Raw genomic sequence first — 19,040 nt, forward strand, 5'->3', positions numbered from 1 at the left:
TGGGTCGTGACTGCCCTGCCCCCAGCAGGGCCAGGCGTGCATAGAGGATACAGCAAGCATGCATTTGTCCCCAGGTAATGCGTGGTGCAGCCCAAGGAAGAACGGAAGGAATGCACTGATTTCCTTTTGCCGGCATGCTCCACGTATCTTCCCCCTTCAGGGCCCATCTCCCCATTAGTTCTGTCTCATTCACGGCGGTTATTGTGGGAGATTTTGTTGATTTCAGAAGCATCTCTTTTTCAGTGAGCAATGGCCTGACTTTTGGAAAAACACATCATCTTGACACTCTACTCCAGACAGTATCTTAAGCATTTGGTTGAAACACAGCAGGACAGGTCTACTATTACTGACAGCTCTTTTTTATTTATCCCCCAGTACTGTATTGCCTGGACTCCTGATAAAAGAACTGCAATAAGGAAGGAGCTGATCCATGTCACTGAGCAGGATTGCCTAAGATTATTTGGGAAGTGCTGGGAGGGCATGAAAGTGCTAAGTGTACATTCACGGTTGGATCCTTTATATTCCATTCAGTTTCCTAAGCAGGTTCTCCTTCTTGGGCATATCTGGTATTTACATGAAGCAATCAGGACTGACTTTTAAAAAAATGCACCACACACCTGATCTGGTGTTAAAGTAAAAATGCGGTGTCCTTTTCTCCTTTTTCTCTTGAAATGTAAAGGGATGAGGTAGCCTCCGCCAATCATACCAGATGGCAGCTGTGCCATCATTGTTCACTGTGAGGACAGATTCGGCTTTCTCACCTACCAGAATTTCAAAGGTGACACGGGCAGCAATGCCAACCTCACCCTGTAAGAATAAAAGACAACAAAATACAAGTGTGCAATGGCAAATCTTTGCCTTGACCCTGGGAGAAAGGATAGTGCTGTTTTCCATTCTCAACAGATCTCTTTTGTTAAACCAAGACTCAGTGTATAAAGCATCAGAACAAGGTGTCATAGCTCAACAGGAGAGGACCCGTTCGGGATGAAGACAATCTCAGGTTTAATCCCCAGCTTCTCCTGGCAGGACTTAGAAAGAGTCTTGCTTTAAAATCTGGAGAGCAATGGCTGCCAGTCAGTGTCCACAGAACTAGGCTAAAAGGACCAATGGGCATAACAGAACTTCCTATACCCATACATCCTCAAAACACAAAGAAGCTACTTTTTGCCACCTTGAAAGACACTTTTGGTTCCATCCTTAGGCATCACTACAAGATTGCACCCTGAGCAAAGGAAGACTTACGGCTACAGCGTAACATGAAAACCCAGCTTACCACATGAGAAGTAGTGTTGATCCAGCGAGCAGGTTCGCCACAGAACTTCAGAGATGGCCCCAACACTGGTTCTAAGAAAACATCTGGATAGGCTTCTAATGGGTCCCTATCAAATAAATCAAAGGCAGGGGTGCACATTTCTTTCTTTAGGTCAGAGGGCCACCTAAGGTGTCTGTGCGCATGTGCAAGCACCTCCGCAGACAACTCACGCACTCTCAGATCTGACTCTTACCCAAGTGCTTTCAAGGCACATACTTTAATAAGAAGAAAAAAACACACACAACAACATTCCCCACAGAACCCTCAAACTACCCTGGCTCCCTGGCTTCCTAGTCCTTCCCCATCTTCGAATTTACAACCTTGTTGGATGACCTGACATCTCACATGTCCCAGTCACTGAATTTCCCCTACAAATACCTCCCAGTGGCTTTCAAGGGAAAGCCCATGTTTCCCTCATAAATACATTCTTTGTTCCACCACAAGCTTTCTTACTGGATTTCTCCTTCTTCAACAATTCCTTTGTCTGCGTCACAGGGCGAGATCCTCTCTGCTGACACGCTGGTGAAGGGCTGATTTCTGCCTATGACTTCAAGCCCATCCAGGTCCTGGACTCAAAGGGGAAATTGAAGCGATTTCATTGTTTAACAGAGAACTCAGAATGGCTAAGGGTGCAGACCCACATGTTTGAAAGAAAAAGGATTTTCTCATGCAAACTTACATAGGATTGCATCCTAAATTGGAGTTACATCATAGGATGCTTCCAGATGAGGCGTTTAACAGGCAACTGCAAAATTTATTCAAACAATTGTATGGGGAGTCCAAAAGACAACATAACTCTCTCCTATTGCTCTTTCCATCTTTTTTTCTTAACAGGGAACAAATGCTTTAAGGAGGTAGATAGAATTCCTGCATAACACCTTTGGACTGGTAGTGAGAGAATCCCTCCATTTTGGATCACCCAGAACATTTTGGGAGGGAAGATGGAAGTGTTACAAGGGCTCTGCTTTTACTTTATATAAGAGTATTGCACAAAGACAAGTGTATAATCATACCGGGTTATAAAAATCAAGCTTTTCTAAGATCTCCTTTAACTCATTTCGACGATGCTTAAGGAAGAGACTCTTCTCCCATGCATGATGGAAAGGGAGGTATTTCGGAGGTCTCGTTCCTGTGAAAATACCCAAATGTGCATTTCCCACCATGTGCAGTAACTTTAGTCCCTTGCAGAACTTTATTTTTCCACAAAAGAACCCTCATTAACATCATACTGCTTAGCTCTCTCATTTTCAATGTTATCTAAGTTCAACTTCACAGACATTCCAGCTCCTAAACAGCTTGAGGATACAGTTTTTCATCCCACCCCCTTGTTTGAAAAACCAGAGATAATAAGAACTGGAAATAAGACATTAAATGTGGTGACACCTATTAAATATACTAAAATAGTTTTGTTCTGCAGCAACCCCATGATCAGGTTTTCCTTTCAGCTCAGGGTACAACTGATTTCTGACGACATCTTTTACACCAAGTCGGACTGAGCAGTGATTCCAGTGGGATTTGCTTTGCCTCCCTGCCCAGTGTACGGCGGGACCTTCTAAGTTAAGGAATATATGGGACAAGTTGGACTTGGGTGCACACCGATCCTGCAGTTAAGAAATAACTGGTTGGACATTCAACGTGAAAATGCCTTTTGGTGAAGTGGAGAGGTTCACAATGAACACGTATCTTTAAGATCCCATATGAACGTTAACAGTTTTGATGGATGGACTCTTATGTGTTGCTCTGCACTGCTGTTCCCATTGTTACCCTCTTTCCTAGTACATTTTAAGCGGTAGTCTTTCTTGGGCTCCATCTCTTGCGGAAGAGCAGCATACAAACAACCGGACGATGCAGGGCCACTGCATGCACGTATTGAATAAGGCTTAACTTTTGTTGTCATGGGGGATCCTGACATTATGCACATCAAATCAAATCGATGTTCTGCATATTTTAATATACTGAAATTATAGTTTAATCTGATGTTATGCTTTTGGTTCTGTGAGCCATCTTGAAATCCATTTCAGAAATAGATGGGATTAAAATCTTTTAAATAAATACAATGGCAGGCAGAGGTGAGCTTTCGAAGGCCTGCCACTGCCAAACATGCTCCACTTACTGTGAAGATGTGTGTGTAGTGTACAGCAAGCAGAAAGTGATTTTGCCTCTTTTACTTCAGCCTCAGCATATCCATTATGGAGTGCCTCATACTTGATGCCTCACCCATCTCCATCCAGATGCTGCGAGGTTTCCCAACATGAGTGACTTCTTCTGGGAAGCCACATTCGGTCTGCCCCAGGGTCACCGTCAGGCCAGTGAGCTCATCCCCGATGTGCACAGGCTGGGTCCAGAATTCACTCCCTACATGGAAGCCCTAGCGGTCGAAAAGCAACGTTCATGTGAGTGCAATTGCTTTTGCGAAACAGAATAAAGCAGATCCAATAAAATTGGGTAAGGGTGCATGATGCAAGGAGCAGAAAGAAAACATGGACTTAAGAAAATGACCCCTTTACTCCTCCATTCTATGTGCAGGTAACCACAATGGGCCACATCCAATGTTATGCTGCATGTGAGCTAGCCTTGCACCCCCCCATGTGCCCCCAAACTCTGTTTGAACTAACTCTCTAGATCAGATTGAGGACTGAGGGGGGAGGAGAGGATAGGCACAGTCCCTCTGTAAGAGCAGATGATCCTTTGCACAATGCTGGACGTAGTCCATGGAACCTGGACATGCACATGACGGGCATGTCGTGAGCAGAGCCAGCTGGAGCCGGGGGTCAGACTAGATGGCCCGGGAGACCCCTTCTGACTCACTCTGTTTCAATGTTTCTATGAACCTAACCCTGAAGCAGGGGCTGCTTCATTGGAAGACAGATGGGACCAAGAGTTCACCCAGTTCTTCCAGCCCTTTTTTGATATCTAGGTATGCATTACTCTGCTTTGGTATTTTTAAGCATTCAAAACAAAGTATCTTGCAAAATTAAAAGCAAATAAAAAGTGCATAAACAATATTTAAACAACAATAATAACATAGACTACTTGCGAGTGTCTATGTAGCTATGTGTAGCTATAATAGCAGATTAAATATCTGCACACAGACATCAAGTTGAATGTAAAAATGATGATTGAATAATTGTTGACTAACATTAAGCTCACAATCCGAGAAAGAAAAAAAATCCTGCAGCTTCAGCAACTGCCAGCCAGCTTGGTTGGCTATGGCAGGTCAGGAGTTCTAGGACCTTTTTCTCTAAACATGTACAGGATTACACGATTATATATTTTTGTATATATTTCATGACATGTTTGAAGCTTCCCTAGTTCTTACACATTTGCTATTGCCAATCTTCTTATTGTGAAGACAGAAGAGCTAAAAAACAGGGCCTGCTGCACACACCTTCTGAAAAATTCCAGCCAGTTTCCCCATCCCGAGCGATGAAAATGATTTGTTCTTTTGAATTAGTACGAACAGGTCACATGCTACCTTGAGCTAGCATGTTGAGTCGCCTGTGCGAAGCTGGAAAGGCATGGGCCTGCAGCCAGAGGGGTGACCACAATGTGCAAGTGGAGCAGGAAGTTGGACTCAATGGCCATACTGGCCCCTTCCAACCCTATTTCTATGCTATGCTAGGCTATTCTAAAATAAAGAAGGGGTTTGTTTATTTATTTCCCGTTTTTGTTTTCATTCATTGAATTAAATGCTACTCATTAATAAAAACTGGTTCAAATATAACCTGAGTTTACTGTGAATGAGCATGTTAAAAGTTTGCATTTGTAATCTGTTAAAATGGAACCTGTCACCTTTTATCTGAGCACAGTAGTAGCACATTGGTATTGCACACAGAAAGCCCTAGGTTCCACACCGATCACCTCCAGTTCAAAGGATGTCTGGTAGCAGAACCGGGAAAGGCCTCTGGCTTTCCTTGGAAAGCTGCTTCCAATCACACTAAAGATCACAAGACTAGATGGATGAATCATCCAGCTTGGGGCTGACACTGCCATTAGGCAGACTGGGACAACCACCTCAAGTAGCTGATTCTACGGAGCAGCTCCCCAGCAGTTCCCTGAGTGTCCTAGCCACCCCCACTGCTGGAGGACAGAGCAAAGCCCCCTAAGCTAGCCTGCTACCCCCAGGTACAGTGAAGGAGACCGTCCTGTTGCCAGTGCTGACGTAAAATTTAACTGCTAGTCCAGGCAGCTTCTGTAAATGGCCTGTGGTGGAGGTGGTGAGGTGCCATCTTGTCTTTGGGCCAGTCCTGGTCCTACTCAATATAGGGCAGGTTCACACACCAAGTGAAAGGCTACAGATTCAAGAGACGCCAGTGTATCTTGTCCATATCATCCACTGAAGACACTCAAGCGATCTCGTACTCCTATTCCATGCCTTCCCTCAAGACTTTGCAAACGATTCAGGTTTCACATTATGAATATCTAGGGCCACCAACCAAAGTATGTGGAGATTTGCTTTCCATCCTACTGTACTGCCAGTCACATTCAGTCCTTGCTTCCAGAAACTTCTAGAAAGAAGTTCTGTAGCGCAAAAGGCATGGGTGTATATAACTAAAGACTTCCATTTCCTTCAGGGTTAGGCAAAGGCTCTTTATAGTTTCATAAAAATGACCTGCAATTTTTACAACAATCAATTACTATATACATGGCATTCAGGGAATAATTTAAATTAAAATATGAAAAACTCGGTTTAAATCATTGATTTTATCCAAGGATCTCTTCCTAATAATTGAATTCAACCCATTTCAATAAAGGAAGCAAATCCTCCCATTGGAATGAAGGTGGACCACCCTCAGGCTGCACACAGACTTCCACGAAGGTGTCTAAGAAAACAAAAACCTCTGATTCTGGCCCTCAGCCTACAGTCACTGACCATCGAGAAACTCACCAAGATGCTTTCCCCAACTGGGCACCCTCCAGATGTGTTGGATGACAGTTCTCATAAACTGCAGCCAACCTGGCTGGGGATTCCAGAGGTTGTAGTCCAGCTCACCTGTGGGGCTGCCAGTTGGAGGCTGCATGAATGACCTCATGCACTGTCACTGCAGGGATTCTTGGATCCCATAAGGTCTAGTAGATCACCCTTGTTCTGATTCACACTCGTCTCTCTGCAGATCCCTTTCCCCCCAAGGTTCTGTGGCTCCATAATTCTATCCTCAGTGGATTCACTGCTACACCATGACCAGGACTTCTGGTAATGAGTAAAAGGTTGCACCACAAAATGGCAATCTGAAAGCTCTGCTGTATGCATTATAGCATTCTGAGTTGCACAGCCAGACAGTAAACTCTATTTGAGCAGAGCAATTCTCATTAAATCAATTATAAAATCAAACATTTTCCTTTCAAGTAGCTACAGACTAAATAATTGAGGATGTATGTCATTAAATTGCTAAAATATCCTTAAAATTATTGAAAGTAGCCATGTTAAATATACTCCTATAAAGCAGGACTGTAAGAATGTTCAGGAGACAGTAATTAGAGTAGCACTTTAATTTCCTGAGAACAGTGGTACTTAGCACCAGTCCAGTGAATGACAATAATTCCTTACAGTGTAATCCAAAGGTGAGCAACTTGTGACCCTTCAGGTATGTGCACTTCCATTTCCCATCATCCTTCAGCACTGGCTATGCTAGCTAGGGCTGATGGGAGTTGTAGGTGAAACCACTGGAGAGTCACATGCTGCCCACCCTGATGTATCCCTATACTTGTATACTTAGACGTAAGCCCCATTAAGTTCAGTGGGGCACATGAGCATAGAGCAGCATTGCTAATGTGCCACATTCTTCTCAAGAACACTTCCTCTGTGACTCTTTTTCTACAGCAAACAATGCCATACCCACGAGAACCTGCAAACCCATCACTGCTTTCAGAGCTGATGCTCTCAATTATGAAGAAGCATCCATGCAGTCGGTGGTATGCCTCAAGACCGGCGGTCCATTCTTGGTGTAATTTGGAACAAGCACCGTTGTGAATATGCAGGTGCATGTGTGACATTATCTACACTAACATGGCACCAAGCACAAGCCTTACCCAAAGTTTCCCTTAAGTAAATCAAAACTATGAGGAAATATCACCTTTCCAAAATACAGAGCTGGGAGGCTGCGCTCAATCAGAGTCCGCTGTTCTTGGATTCTCCTATAATTCTCTGAGAAGTTCATCAGCAGTTCACTTTCTGATTTCTGAAGATAATCTTGAGAAAGAAAGGGTCAAACAAAGAAAACAGTTTGACTCCAACAAGGTGCAGTTTGGTGCTACAGGCAACCACGAGGCTCAGAAAATCAAACCTATATATGTCATTTTACCCTCCACACACTGTACCTTCCACGTCCAAACTTGCCTTAATCTTCCCTTCAGCAAAAGCTACACTGGCTGGAGCAAGTGCAGTCAGTCATTTCTAACACTTGGGTATAAAAGTGTGTGCAGAAATGCCTGCAACGTGCTTGCTCCAATATTTTACGACTGGTCATCCCTCATACAGCGGATCTGCCCACGAGGCAGTGGCCCTGCCCAGGCTTTATTCACCACACAGTTTTTTCTGCTGCTTCCTCCGGAGTGCCATGTTGCGATGCCAGTTCTGAAGAGCCATGTGCTGTGATGAATGGGTCTGGGCCATCTTCTTTTCTCGCTCATATTTCTCTCGATACTTCCCGAAAACAGGGACCGCACTCATCAGCTGTGATTCATCAGGAACCAGTCGTGCTGTCTGAAAGAGACCATGGTTTGGAGTCTCTTCAGGAATATGGCAAACACAAATCAGTAAGGTACTGGCTGTATGCATTCACTAGCCATTTCTCACTCTATTTATCCGGTCTACACTGTCACAGGCATTGCCACTAATTAGTGCTCCCACTTGTTGAGTGAAAACTAATACTTCATTGAAGCATTTCAATCCATCCTCCACCCTTCCAGCAATGTGCTTTTGTGTTTACTCTCAAGTAAGCAGCACCGCGACACCAGCACATCAACATCTTTTTGCAATGCAGCACAGCTTCTTCCCACACCACCTGGGTAATGGCAGAAGACCCCCGCCATGTGAAACATGGAGGACATGCTGTGGCTGGTGGCATTTTCCCACCACAGCACTGCCTTCTCAGAAACTGGGGCAACTCTGGTCTGGGAATGTTGACCCCCTCCGTAATGTCCTGGGGCTTCTGACATTTCTTAAATCATGCTAGAAGAGCTGTCCCACACTGTAAAAGAGAAGTCAAAAGAGGCTCCTTGGATGACCCAAGTCAACATTTCCTCTCTGAATTCCCAACGCAACCTGTCAGGATTAGTAAATGCGAATTTATTATTCTACACATGAGTAAATTTAATTGTATCGTTGCACCTTTTGCGGGATTCAGGTGGAACACTGTTGTGCAACTTTTCTAAAACAGTTTACTGGGAAGGAGTACAAGAACAGCATGGAAGGAAAAAAACCTCTGTCGCTCTTCTTCATCTTCTCTCCACATTCTAGTGAGTGGGATACATTCCCTTGCAGGTGAAAGAAATGTTCACTTAACATCTGGCATTTAAAAAAGTGTGTGTGTGTGCGTGTGTAAGCCAGAATAACACTTTTAAAAATGAGGCTACAAACAGAGGAAAGTGTCTCTGATCAGCCTATAAACCAAAGGAAGTGCCTATGGCTAACCGCAGAGGCAACAGCCTAAGAGAAAGCAAAACAGGATATAAAGATGGCAGGCAGCAGAGGGAGGCATCTCCTGGGGAAAAGGCTGTTTGGATTACAGTCTTCATGGCCACTGCATGCCTGCATTTTCAAAGCATTCTAGCCTGCAAGAGTACCCCTTGTTGCCTAACCATATATGCTTCAAAAGGCATTGCTGATCTCCTTCCACTAACTGTGGCTGTAAATTAATACTACGTATAGCAGATGAAACCAACCTGAGAGTGCCCTCTTCTTAAGGCTTCTTGCTTGAATTCCTGGAGAGTCCCTAAGATGCTGTGTGGGAGGATATAGCCATAGTTATCAATTACTGGTCCTTCTAAACCTGCAATAAAACATAGTTCAATAAATCACAAAGCACACCTATTAGATAAGTCAGCTCTCAAGGAATTATAAAAATTTGAAAACTATTCACGGGACTTAAATATCCAGAATGCTCATTCTGGAATATCATGATCATGCAAAGGTAAGGGAAAAGCTATTGATAACTATACCAGGATAATTCAATGTTTTCTTGGATTCATCTGAGAGAGCTGGATAAGCAACCAGGAAATGTGCTTTTTTCCCATGCTCCTGGGGCCTGGATCTGCGAACAATAAACTTCTTGGTCACAGAAGGTTTCTCTTTCTCTTCTTGAGCAAGATGTGCAGTACGAAGCTACCAAAACAGAATACACTCTTAATAAAGTCACATACAGAAAGGCTACCAGCATATCTCTTATTTTCCTACAGATAAAAGTGGATAAACAATAGGAGGTAAAGAATTTACCCAAGAGGTCAAATGAAACTTTTCATGAATGAGTTGATAAGCATTCAGGGATCAAGAATGCAACCACATACTTGTGATTGCAAAACTTACTGTCTGACTTTCCAATGTGGGATCTAAATGCTCCAAAGAATCCTAAAAAAGGTCACACTGATGCAGCCCTCTCAGATTGTGCCTCCACTGCTCTGAAAGCTTGTTTTGAGACTCCTGTGCCCTTTCTGGCTTTGGCAAAAGATGCCAATGTATTATGCTCACCTTTGCCAGGTCTTCCAACTTTATGGCTAGAGCCTGGATTTCATCTCCTTGCAGTACACAGCTCACAGGCTCTGGCTCCTCTTGAACTGGTGAGGAAGGCTGCTCAAATGGTTTGGCTCTTTTCTTATCTGAAACATAGTTTTTTCATTGTTGTGAATTGCTTCTTCTTTTCCTTTTGATCATTTTAAATCCTGCAAGGTACTAATCCTTTGCTTCCTGGGAGAGTAGCTAAAGCACTGGATTCTCAAGAAATACTGTCTTAGCATGCACATGCCATATCTTAAAACAAATTAATCTAATGATTTCTAACAGCTTTTAATATTTGAGCATAAACCAGCTTGGTTTCAATCCAAATATAGTTGCATGCAACAATGGATCTGCAACTTAAATGGGACGTTTGAGCACATGTTCCTATCCGCATTACAAGGCGGATGGAAATACACAGATGTTATAGAACAAATGGGGGCTGTATTGGATGGCTCACTTCTGCTTGCCTCACACATGCAACTCTTGATCCAATCTATACCTTGATAGGAAAGGAATCATAGCATGAAAGCAGCATTCATGTATGACTTCCCTTGCTGAATCCAAGTTTCCTGTCTACAACCAGATCCTCTAAAGCTGTCGCTTTTCCAACCTAAGGTCTCCGGATGCTATTGGACTACAACTTTCATTATCCCTGACAACTGGTCATGCTGGCTGGAGATTATAGGTTGTAGCTCAACAACATCCGGGAACCCAAATTTGGGAAAGGTTGCAAATCACTAAGAAAAACTATATCCTCTCCAGTATTTCAGCATTTCTACTTGGTCCTTTCTATACGAACATTTGTAGCAATAAATACCAAAGAATCACAATAAAAAGCAGAATCAAATCAGGCTTCCTTCAGACAGCAGCAATTATATTCTGAATTTAAAAAAATAATCCCAAGAAATGCCTGCCAAAATGACTTTCCTACACCTTGGAAGGCAAACTGTGATGGATTAAGCACACTTCCTTCAACAGGGCATCACAACAAGTCAGTGCCACTGCTGACATGTCCTTTGGGTCTACCTACCATCCCTCAGATAGGCAAGTCCAGTTCTAACCTCCACATAATCTGTTCCCAATCTCTGAACAAGGATATGGTGAATTTTACATGACATTGAATGTTTAGCGCTATGCTTCTGTACCTGTTGCAGAGCATTAAAAAGGCACAATTTTCCATATACTGTCTGGATATAAGTCCCACATCACCCTCTTTCTCATTAATAATCAAAACATTTCTCTCCCCCCCCTCTTATTATAATGTATCTGCAATGCTACACCTGCATACCCTTCTTATCAAATTTAACTGCAGTGTCACCTCTTTGCTTCACAAGCCCAGAATTCAGCTTCTCCATAACCATGTATTAATTAACATTTGGCCTGTATTTACAAGGGGGAGGTTTGCATAACATGAGAGCCCACTGTGAGTTAACCCACAGTGAGGCCCCAGCACATGCAGGGCACATGCAGCCACCATTTGAATTTGCAACCCCATTCAGGATTTGTCATGCTGAGCAAACCAGGTCATAGTTAGTTTACTGTTCCACAGGAAACGAGTATGCGAGGCTATTTCAGCTTCATGTTCTCTCCCTGGGCACATTTGTGCAGCAGTTTTTGATAGCAGCAGTTTGGTGCAATGCTTCACAACCACCAGCATGGGAAATTGATCTATCAAATATTTATTTATTTATTCATTCATTTATTATAAGCATTTAGATCCCGTCCTTCTGCCAAACACTCAAGACGGTTTACAAAAACAACTACTGCATCTATCCTGCCTCATTATTGAAAGCATGGATTCTGGCATACAAATGACAAAATCTTATGTTGATTTCAGGCTCAAATCCGCTTGTAAGAAGGATGGGCAGGAACGTGCAAGCCTCCAGTACATGTGGGTTGCAAGGGCCAAATATATGGGCGTTGCTCATGTAACTCCCCTCCAAACTGACCTGCAGGCACAGTGAATTTAATTACCCCCTTCTGAGCACCTCAGGCTAACAGCTTCTCACAGAGAACAAACAAACAAACAAACAAAAGAAGAAAGGACTCTGCTGGGTCATCAGACCATCCAGTCTGGTCTTCCCAAGTGGCCAACCAGATGCTACCAGCAACACCACATGCATAAAGACAAAGGCCCTCTTCCTCCTCAGCAGCTGGTGTTCAGAAACTGTTTCTGAAACAGGAGGATTCATTTCATTGTCACATAGGATGGCCCTATCTGACACCCATTTGTCTACCCTCTTCATCAATCCATCTAAGCCAGTGATATTTGGGGGCAGTAAGTTTCATAAGTGAATGATGCTTGAATTAAGAAATGCTTTTTATGACCACCCTGAACCTACGACCAAATATTTTCAAGAAGGGCATGCACTTTTCCTGATCACTCTGGCCAAGGCTCCTCAGAGTGGCACCAGCACCACTTCCCCTGTCCTCTTCCCCTGTCCCAGGCTGGCACAGTGAAGCTCTCACCACCTCCCCTCTTGCTGTTGCTGCCCGCACTGTACTGTGCTCCATCTACCCTGTACTAACTTCCCTGAAACATTTGCCAACATAAAGCCCCAGCTGCAAAGAGAAATCATTCAACTCTAGAACATGTTTTAAATTGCAAGAGAGGTCGCATCCGAAGATGTGCAGAGCCCACTTTAAACGCGATGCGTCCCAGTTCAGTGGCACATTGATTTAATAAAATGCTTTCCAAGCACCCCGCATCTTTGTGGATACCAAACTGGTGCACGAACATAATTAAAATAGGCAGTTCACTCCCTACCCGGGGGCGTTTTGCTGCTGTTGCGCGAGTCTTTCTTCCCCGGCTTGCTCATCATGACAATCCGCGCGAGGCTCCTCCGAGCCCCCGGACAGGCTCCGCCCCCGTAACTCGCGGGAGCCGCCTGCGTGCCTGCAAAAGCTTGGGAGCACGAGCAAACCACCGCGTTCTCGTCTCCACGGCAACCCTGCTTCGTCCACCAGCCCCGCCCGGCGACCCACCTACAGCACCAGGCTGCCAATCAGGCTGTCGAGAGAAACCAAGCCTACAGCGCCTGCGGAATGGCCCTCGAGCGGACAGAAACGCTCGCGCCCGTGAACGCACGCGCAGCGATCGACGCACATCCGCGTGTGCGCGCCTTTAAAAACTGCACCTCTTTCGCGCGCTAGTTCTATGTGCTGCTACCAGTGCCAATTCCTGACACGCCTGGTTAGAATAGGCGGGTGCGGCGGGGAGGAGGCGTCTCTCTCCAATCCTTACTTAGATAAGCACTTTGAATGGATCCGTGCCGCTTTGCTGGCTGTATAGATCCTGGTTCAAAGATAAGCCCCGAAATGGAATTTAATTCTATGTCTGCAGCGAAGAGCAAAGAACTCTAGGATCGAAGCACTTAATTCCTAAGAATTAAGGTGCTTCCCAAAGGAACTTTGGTGCACCAAAAAGCACAGAAATTGGAAGGGCTGAAGTAGACTAGATTCCATTTATTTAATTGCAGATGTGTCTTTAAAAAGGCACTTTTACGGGGGAGGGGGGAGTAAACAGGTATTGAGGACTATGAAAGTTTTAATTTTTTGTTCCCTGCTATGGTTCTCACTGGGAACACTTACATGCTGCTTGTATTGGGAAAGGGAATTTGCACTGAGATGAATGGGAGCTTTCCTTTACAATTTAATGTATTTCTTTATTAAGTCTTTATATACTGCTCGTTTGAAATAAACCCTGAAGTGACTTACCAAAAGCATAAAGAACAACACTAGCAGAAAACTTCCCAAATACAGTAGTATCATAAGGTTGGTCACCTCATAGCTGGGGGGAAAACTAAAGCAAACAAATACATTGTTTAAAAATGCCTAAAATGCATCGGTGCTAAGGCCTAATGTACTTCAGAAGGTAGCTGTCACCAAATGGAAATCCTCCAAGAACATTTGTAGCTAACTTGCCCTAAGATGGGAGTTATTATAAACCTCTGGATCTAGAGAGGGTGTATTCATTAGTGGTCATGCTACTTTCCCCTTAACAGCAACAGGGCCACCTCTTTAGGCTATAATTAAATCACCACTCCCCGGATCCAGCAAGCCAAAGTGTCTTCTTCATGTCCTCAGCCTGCAAAAGTTGAAATTGACCTCGCCACCAAAAAAAAAAAAAAAAAAAAAAAAAAAAAAAAGTTGTAAGGATTGGGATTGCAGAAAGGTGCCAAGCCGCTTTCTCCAGCACCAGCGTTCTGCTCTACATCAAGTCACCCACAGTGGCTCTTTCAGTAGAGCCATTCATGCAACTGGTAATTGTCTTTTGTCTAGCTAGGCATTGTTAAGACCACTGCCATAATACCTGCCCCATGTAAGAAGTAAATATATAGTCTTTCACAATGTACTCACATATAACTGTCTCAGTGCAATACTTTCCCTAAGTTTTCTCTCATTGCAGGCTGCATGAGTGCTAAAGTTATTGGAGCAGTGGCAGACTAGCTGTACACTGAAATTCTGTCTTCCCTTTATGCTTTATTTGGATTAGCGGGAATGGCATATATGAGTACGAACCATCATGAAAGCAGCAATCTTAAAATACCAAAAAAAAAATCCCAACAACTCGTTGCATTCCCCAGCCAGCATAAGAGAGGAGGAAATATGTCCCAAACTTCAAAATATGCATAGGACTGGCTGTTGCAATAAGTTTGCTCTGCTTAAAATGAATTGATTTTTTTTATTCTTTTGCATCTATAAGCAAAGCAAGACTGATATGTAAAGTTTGAATGGCTCTGCTTTACTTTTTGCTAAGCATGCACAGAAATACACACTTATGTTTGCAAATTGCAAGGGATTGGTTGTCCAAATTAAAGTTTTAGAATGTTTAACAATGACAAGTTGAGTTTAACATCCACAGGATTGTGCTTTGTAGCTTAGCATAGGCTATGAAAGAAGTTGGCTCTCAGAATGAAGAGTGTGTGATTTAAAAGCATGTCATTATTAAATATGTATCACTGACCTAATCTTCAGATGAGGCTTGTAGCTGAAAGAATATTAAACACTGTCTGGCCTGGCTGGAAATTTATGGGAGTGGTAGTCTAGCACACATCTGGAGGATCTGGGCTGGGGAAAGATGCAGTACAACATGCTGACAGCTTCCTGAGCTTTTAATTTCACTCTTTCCATGCTTTCCAGAAGCTATCTGGATAAAAATCCATTTCCAGTCTCAGTTGAGTCACAAGATACTGCTGATAAACATTTTTTAAAAATCGGCCAGGATGCTTAGATAGGAAAAAAAGGCCTACAGCTCCCAGCATGCCCCAGTCACCTGTGCTGGTTGCAGCATGCTGGGAGTTGTAGACTGTTTTTTCTGTCAAAATATGTGTGGCGTTTCATTTTAAGTCTGTATGTTGTACAGTAGATATTAACCAAAGAAGCAACCAGTATGAACTATTAGATCATGTTCTACAGGAAAACTTTCCTTGAATAAATAATCAATATGTAAAGTGTTAGACAGTCTATGTCTACTCAACTACTCGCTTGCTAGCATGATCTCTTGGAGTAATTTGGGCCTGGTCATGTGAGGCCTAACTTTATAGAAGAATCTTCTTCTCTCTCTCTCTCTCTCTCTCTCTCTCTCTCTCTCTCTCTCTCTCACACACACACACACACACACACACACACACAAATCAATATTCACTTTCTCATATACTTTGCACAAGCCTCTCCAGTCCCCCGCCACCACAAAAAAAACACCACACAGGCTGTACTTCACAACTCCCCCCAACACTGAGCCCCTATCCACCTTTTGCATACACACAAACAGATGCCAATCGGTACTTCACACAAGTTCGCCCCTTCACAAAAACTCCTTCTGCAAACGCACACACAGCAGTACACACAAATACAAACTCACTAGCACTTCACTCTCGCATGCCCCTACCTTTAACTTCAGTTGTAAGTCTCTTCTGTTTGACGGCAGCCATCTTTCTTTAGGAAAGGGGCTCTGACTAGGAGGAGGCAAGCTGGCACTAAGCATGTGCTGAAATGCAAATTGCCTTTACTTTAACATAATTTTCATATTCTTATAAAATTTTAAAGAGCCTAAACTGGCAAAAGGAAAAACTGAAAGTACATTTTGCTTGTGCATGAAAAAAACAAACTCACAAATGCATGAAAAATTTACTTCAAGGGAAATCTGCAGTATGTCAGCCATTTTCTATTAATTTCTTTAAAAGTATTGGGTATGTGATAGCACCCATCACATAGCTTCTTTGTGCCAGAGTTCTTGTGGTTTTGACTGCATGGTATTACAGTTATTAGAATATTCAAGACTTTGGGTATTAGTCTCTTTAACTTACCCATTTCTGTGTACTAGAAAGCTGTTTTCAGAGGATTGTCTAAGAGCACATTTGCTGCTTTGAACTAAATAATAACCATGCTTACCCAACATGAAGTAAAATTTACACAACAGTTTCAGTGTTGACTCACTGCTAATAAAAACAAATTAAATACGGATGCTGACATTAAATGGACTCATATCCTGCTCATAAAAACTTACTGGTTCTGATCCCAAGAATGTTGTGGCTCAATCTATGCAAAGTGAGGCAGTTTGAGATCACTGTTGTAGGTAGCAATGTTTCTGTACAGGATCAGGTTGGTAGTTGCACTTCTCCCTTTGAAATCAGCGGCACAAATAAGCTGTGGCCAACTTTTGAATGCCATTAATTTCTTGTAACCACTGGCAGGTAATCATGACTACGGTTCTCTGGGATGGGCAATTTAATTCCACTGAATCAGTGGAACCTGTTGAAATTACATATTTGTATTTGAGACTGGTATATTAGAACCACTGATTCAAATGGAACAAGCAAAACAACACTGTAATATTACTCCATCTTTGATATTGCACTGAGTATCAAATCTGATGACACTCATTAGAAGTCTGAATGTGCCTTTCAGCTCAAACAATTAAGGCAGGAACTCATGAAGATTTCTCCTGTTGTAAAGTTATTGTCTTGCCTCAACTGGAGCCTAATTTGCTTTGGAAGGAAGTGAGTAATATACGTGTTCCAAGAGTGCAGTGTGTCTTTGCCATGCACACTTACTGTAGAAATTGTTGCCCAGTTCTTAAGGGACATACTTTGTGAGAGACAACCTGCATTTATTTTCATTTCAGAACAATAGCCCCGTCAGCTTTGCTTGTCATTCTCTGGTTCCACATAATAGGGTTGAGATTGTCCCCCTGCCAGTTTCTTGTGCTCTTGGCTTAGCATTTTACCGCCAGAGGTGTGAAAGATTCTAGAAATTGAGTGGGTTTTTCAAAAAATCCTGGGACAGATTTCCCACCTCAATTCCTTAAATATGACTGTGAAAACTGTATGGCACTTGCTGATTATACATTTGGCCCTGTTGGTCAAATGGATGGGCAGGAATCCAAGCCAATGCAATAAAAGTGCAATTCTGATGTGTCCTACAACTTTGCTGAATGAAAAGGATATTCACACTTTTGTTTTTTGGTTTGCTCTTTCTGCCTGCTGTTTGGACCATCATACCTTTATCCATTTTGCAGTGCTTGCCTTGTTCTAGTAAGATGCACTCAAATGTTTATATTCTTAAAAGTTTTAGAATATTATGCCCCCTCTTCCCTTCTTTCTACATCACTTCTGCTGGCTTTAGTCTTCTAATACAGTCCTGTCTTTTATGTGTTTTACATATCTATACATTTTCTGTTGTGTCACATTTTTATGGAATGCGTTTTATACTGAAGTTCACATTAATCCAACTTCTGGCATCTTGCACAGCCCATCCCAACCTACCCAAACAATTTGAAATGTGTATCTTTCTATATGAACTCCCCCATTTTCTTCCTTGTTCCCCCTCACCTTCCCCAGCTCAGTCCCGTATCCTGTTTTTTATTCCAACATCTTCCTTACTTTCCTTGTGTTGTGTCTACTTAGGAGGGTAAGCTGGCAAGCAGATTGTCTCCTTTTTCTATATAATGCACTTGGCTGCTGGAGAAGCATTATACACGTTTAATTAGTCATGCCCTTTTTCCCTTCAAGAAACTCAAGGTGGCTTAGCCAGTCCTCCTCCTAATTTATCCTCACAACAGCAACCCTGTGATGTAGGTTAGGCTGAGAATCTGTGAGTGGCCCAAAGACACCCAGTGAGCTCCATGGCTAAGCAGGAACTAGAACCCAGAGCTCCCAAATCCCCAGTTCCATACTCTAACCACTATACCACACACACTTTCCAGTATGAAATACAAAATACTGTTAGTTATAGTAAAGGTTTATTCAAGAAGTTATGTGTACACAAGTGAAATGTGGATGGAAATCCAATGTTAAAAAAATGCTGCAATTAAAGGAGCTGTAATTATTCCATTTTAAGTTTCATTCTTTCCCTAGCAGTTACTTGTGCCTCCCAGGGTGATTGTAATAGTCTTTAATTGCTTTACTGATTTTAATCAGCCCTTATATAGATGTGAGTATGTTTGTCTCTTTCCCTGCATTTGGAGGGAAACTGCAATTTTACATAGAAGAGACTGTATACATCAGGAGGGCTCCTCTTGATCCAATGACCTAGTTTAAGGAATCCTGCGGTGGGGGGAGAGACACAATGGAGAGAGCTGTGGGAAGAAAGGGAGTCTTCTCCAACATCCAGGTCGGACTTCTGGCAAGAGCCATCTGCTCCTCCCTGGCAGCCAACAGTGGGAAAGAGAGAAAATAAGGAGGTAAAAAGGGGCAGATGGAATAAATTCAAGTGGTTGCTACAAGGAATTAAACAGTATCTACAGCAAGAAAACTAACACTGTAGGAGAATACATGTTCATCCTCACTTGTTCCCAAGACATATAAAAGTAGTTGAGCACAACTGAACTGGATTCCTAAGAACTTTTCACCAAATAGGTGAGATGAACTGTGACAAAGCTGTTTTAGAATCCAGGGCTTCCCTGCACGCTCACTGTGCTGCCATCATTTTGAGCACGTTTTTCATTATTTTCACAGTTAATCAACACTCAGGGCAAAACCTCAGTAACTTGGGCACAGTGTAAAGAGCAAAGAT

General features: G+C 42.9%; 1 protein-coding gene across 1 annotated transcript in view; it reads right to left on the bottom strand.

The window, feature by feature from the left end:
- Window positions 1–19,040, bottom strand: part of LOC123018152 (MYCBP associated protein) — a 34,640-nt gene that overhangs the window by 10,258 nt on the left and 5,342 nt on the right. Inside the window, exons 2-12 of the mRNA XM_044419997.1 lie at window positions 15,916–16,014; window positions 9,999–10,126; window positions 9,473–9,635; window positions 9,197–9,303; window positions 7,835–8,015; window positions 7,387–7,502; window positions 3,530–3,680; window positions 2,326–2,441; window positions 1,766–1,878; window positions 1,274–1,379; window positions 618–807 (exon numbers count right to left, since the gene is read on the bottom strand). Of these exons, the coding sequence (XP_044275932.1) occupies window positions 618–807; window positions 1,274–1,379; window positions 1,766–1,878; window positions 2,326–2,441; window positions 3,530–3,680; window positions 7,387–7,502; window positions 7,835–8,015; window positions 9,197–9,303; window positions 9,473–9,635; window positions 9,999–10,126; window positions 15,916–15,958 (1,414 nt within the window). The 5' untranslated portion in view covers window positions 15,959–16,014. The remainder of the gene's footprint in view (window positions 1–617; window positions 808–1,273; window positions 1,380–1,765; window positions 1,879–2,325; window positions 2,442–3,529; window positions 3,681–7,386; window positions 7,503–7,834; window positions 8,016–9,196; window positions 9,304–9,472; window positions 9,636–9,998; window positions 10,127–15,915; window positions 16,015–19,040) is intronic.

Source organism: Varanus komodoensis, unplaced genomic scaffold, assembly GCF_004798865.1.
Source record: "Varanus komodoensis strain SLA01 unplaced genomic scaffold, ASM479886v1 scaffold11, whole genome shotgun sequence".
NCBI lineage: Eukaryota > Metazoa > Chordata > Lepidosauria > Squamata > Varanidae > Varanus > Varanus komodoensis.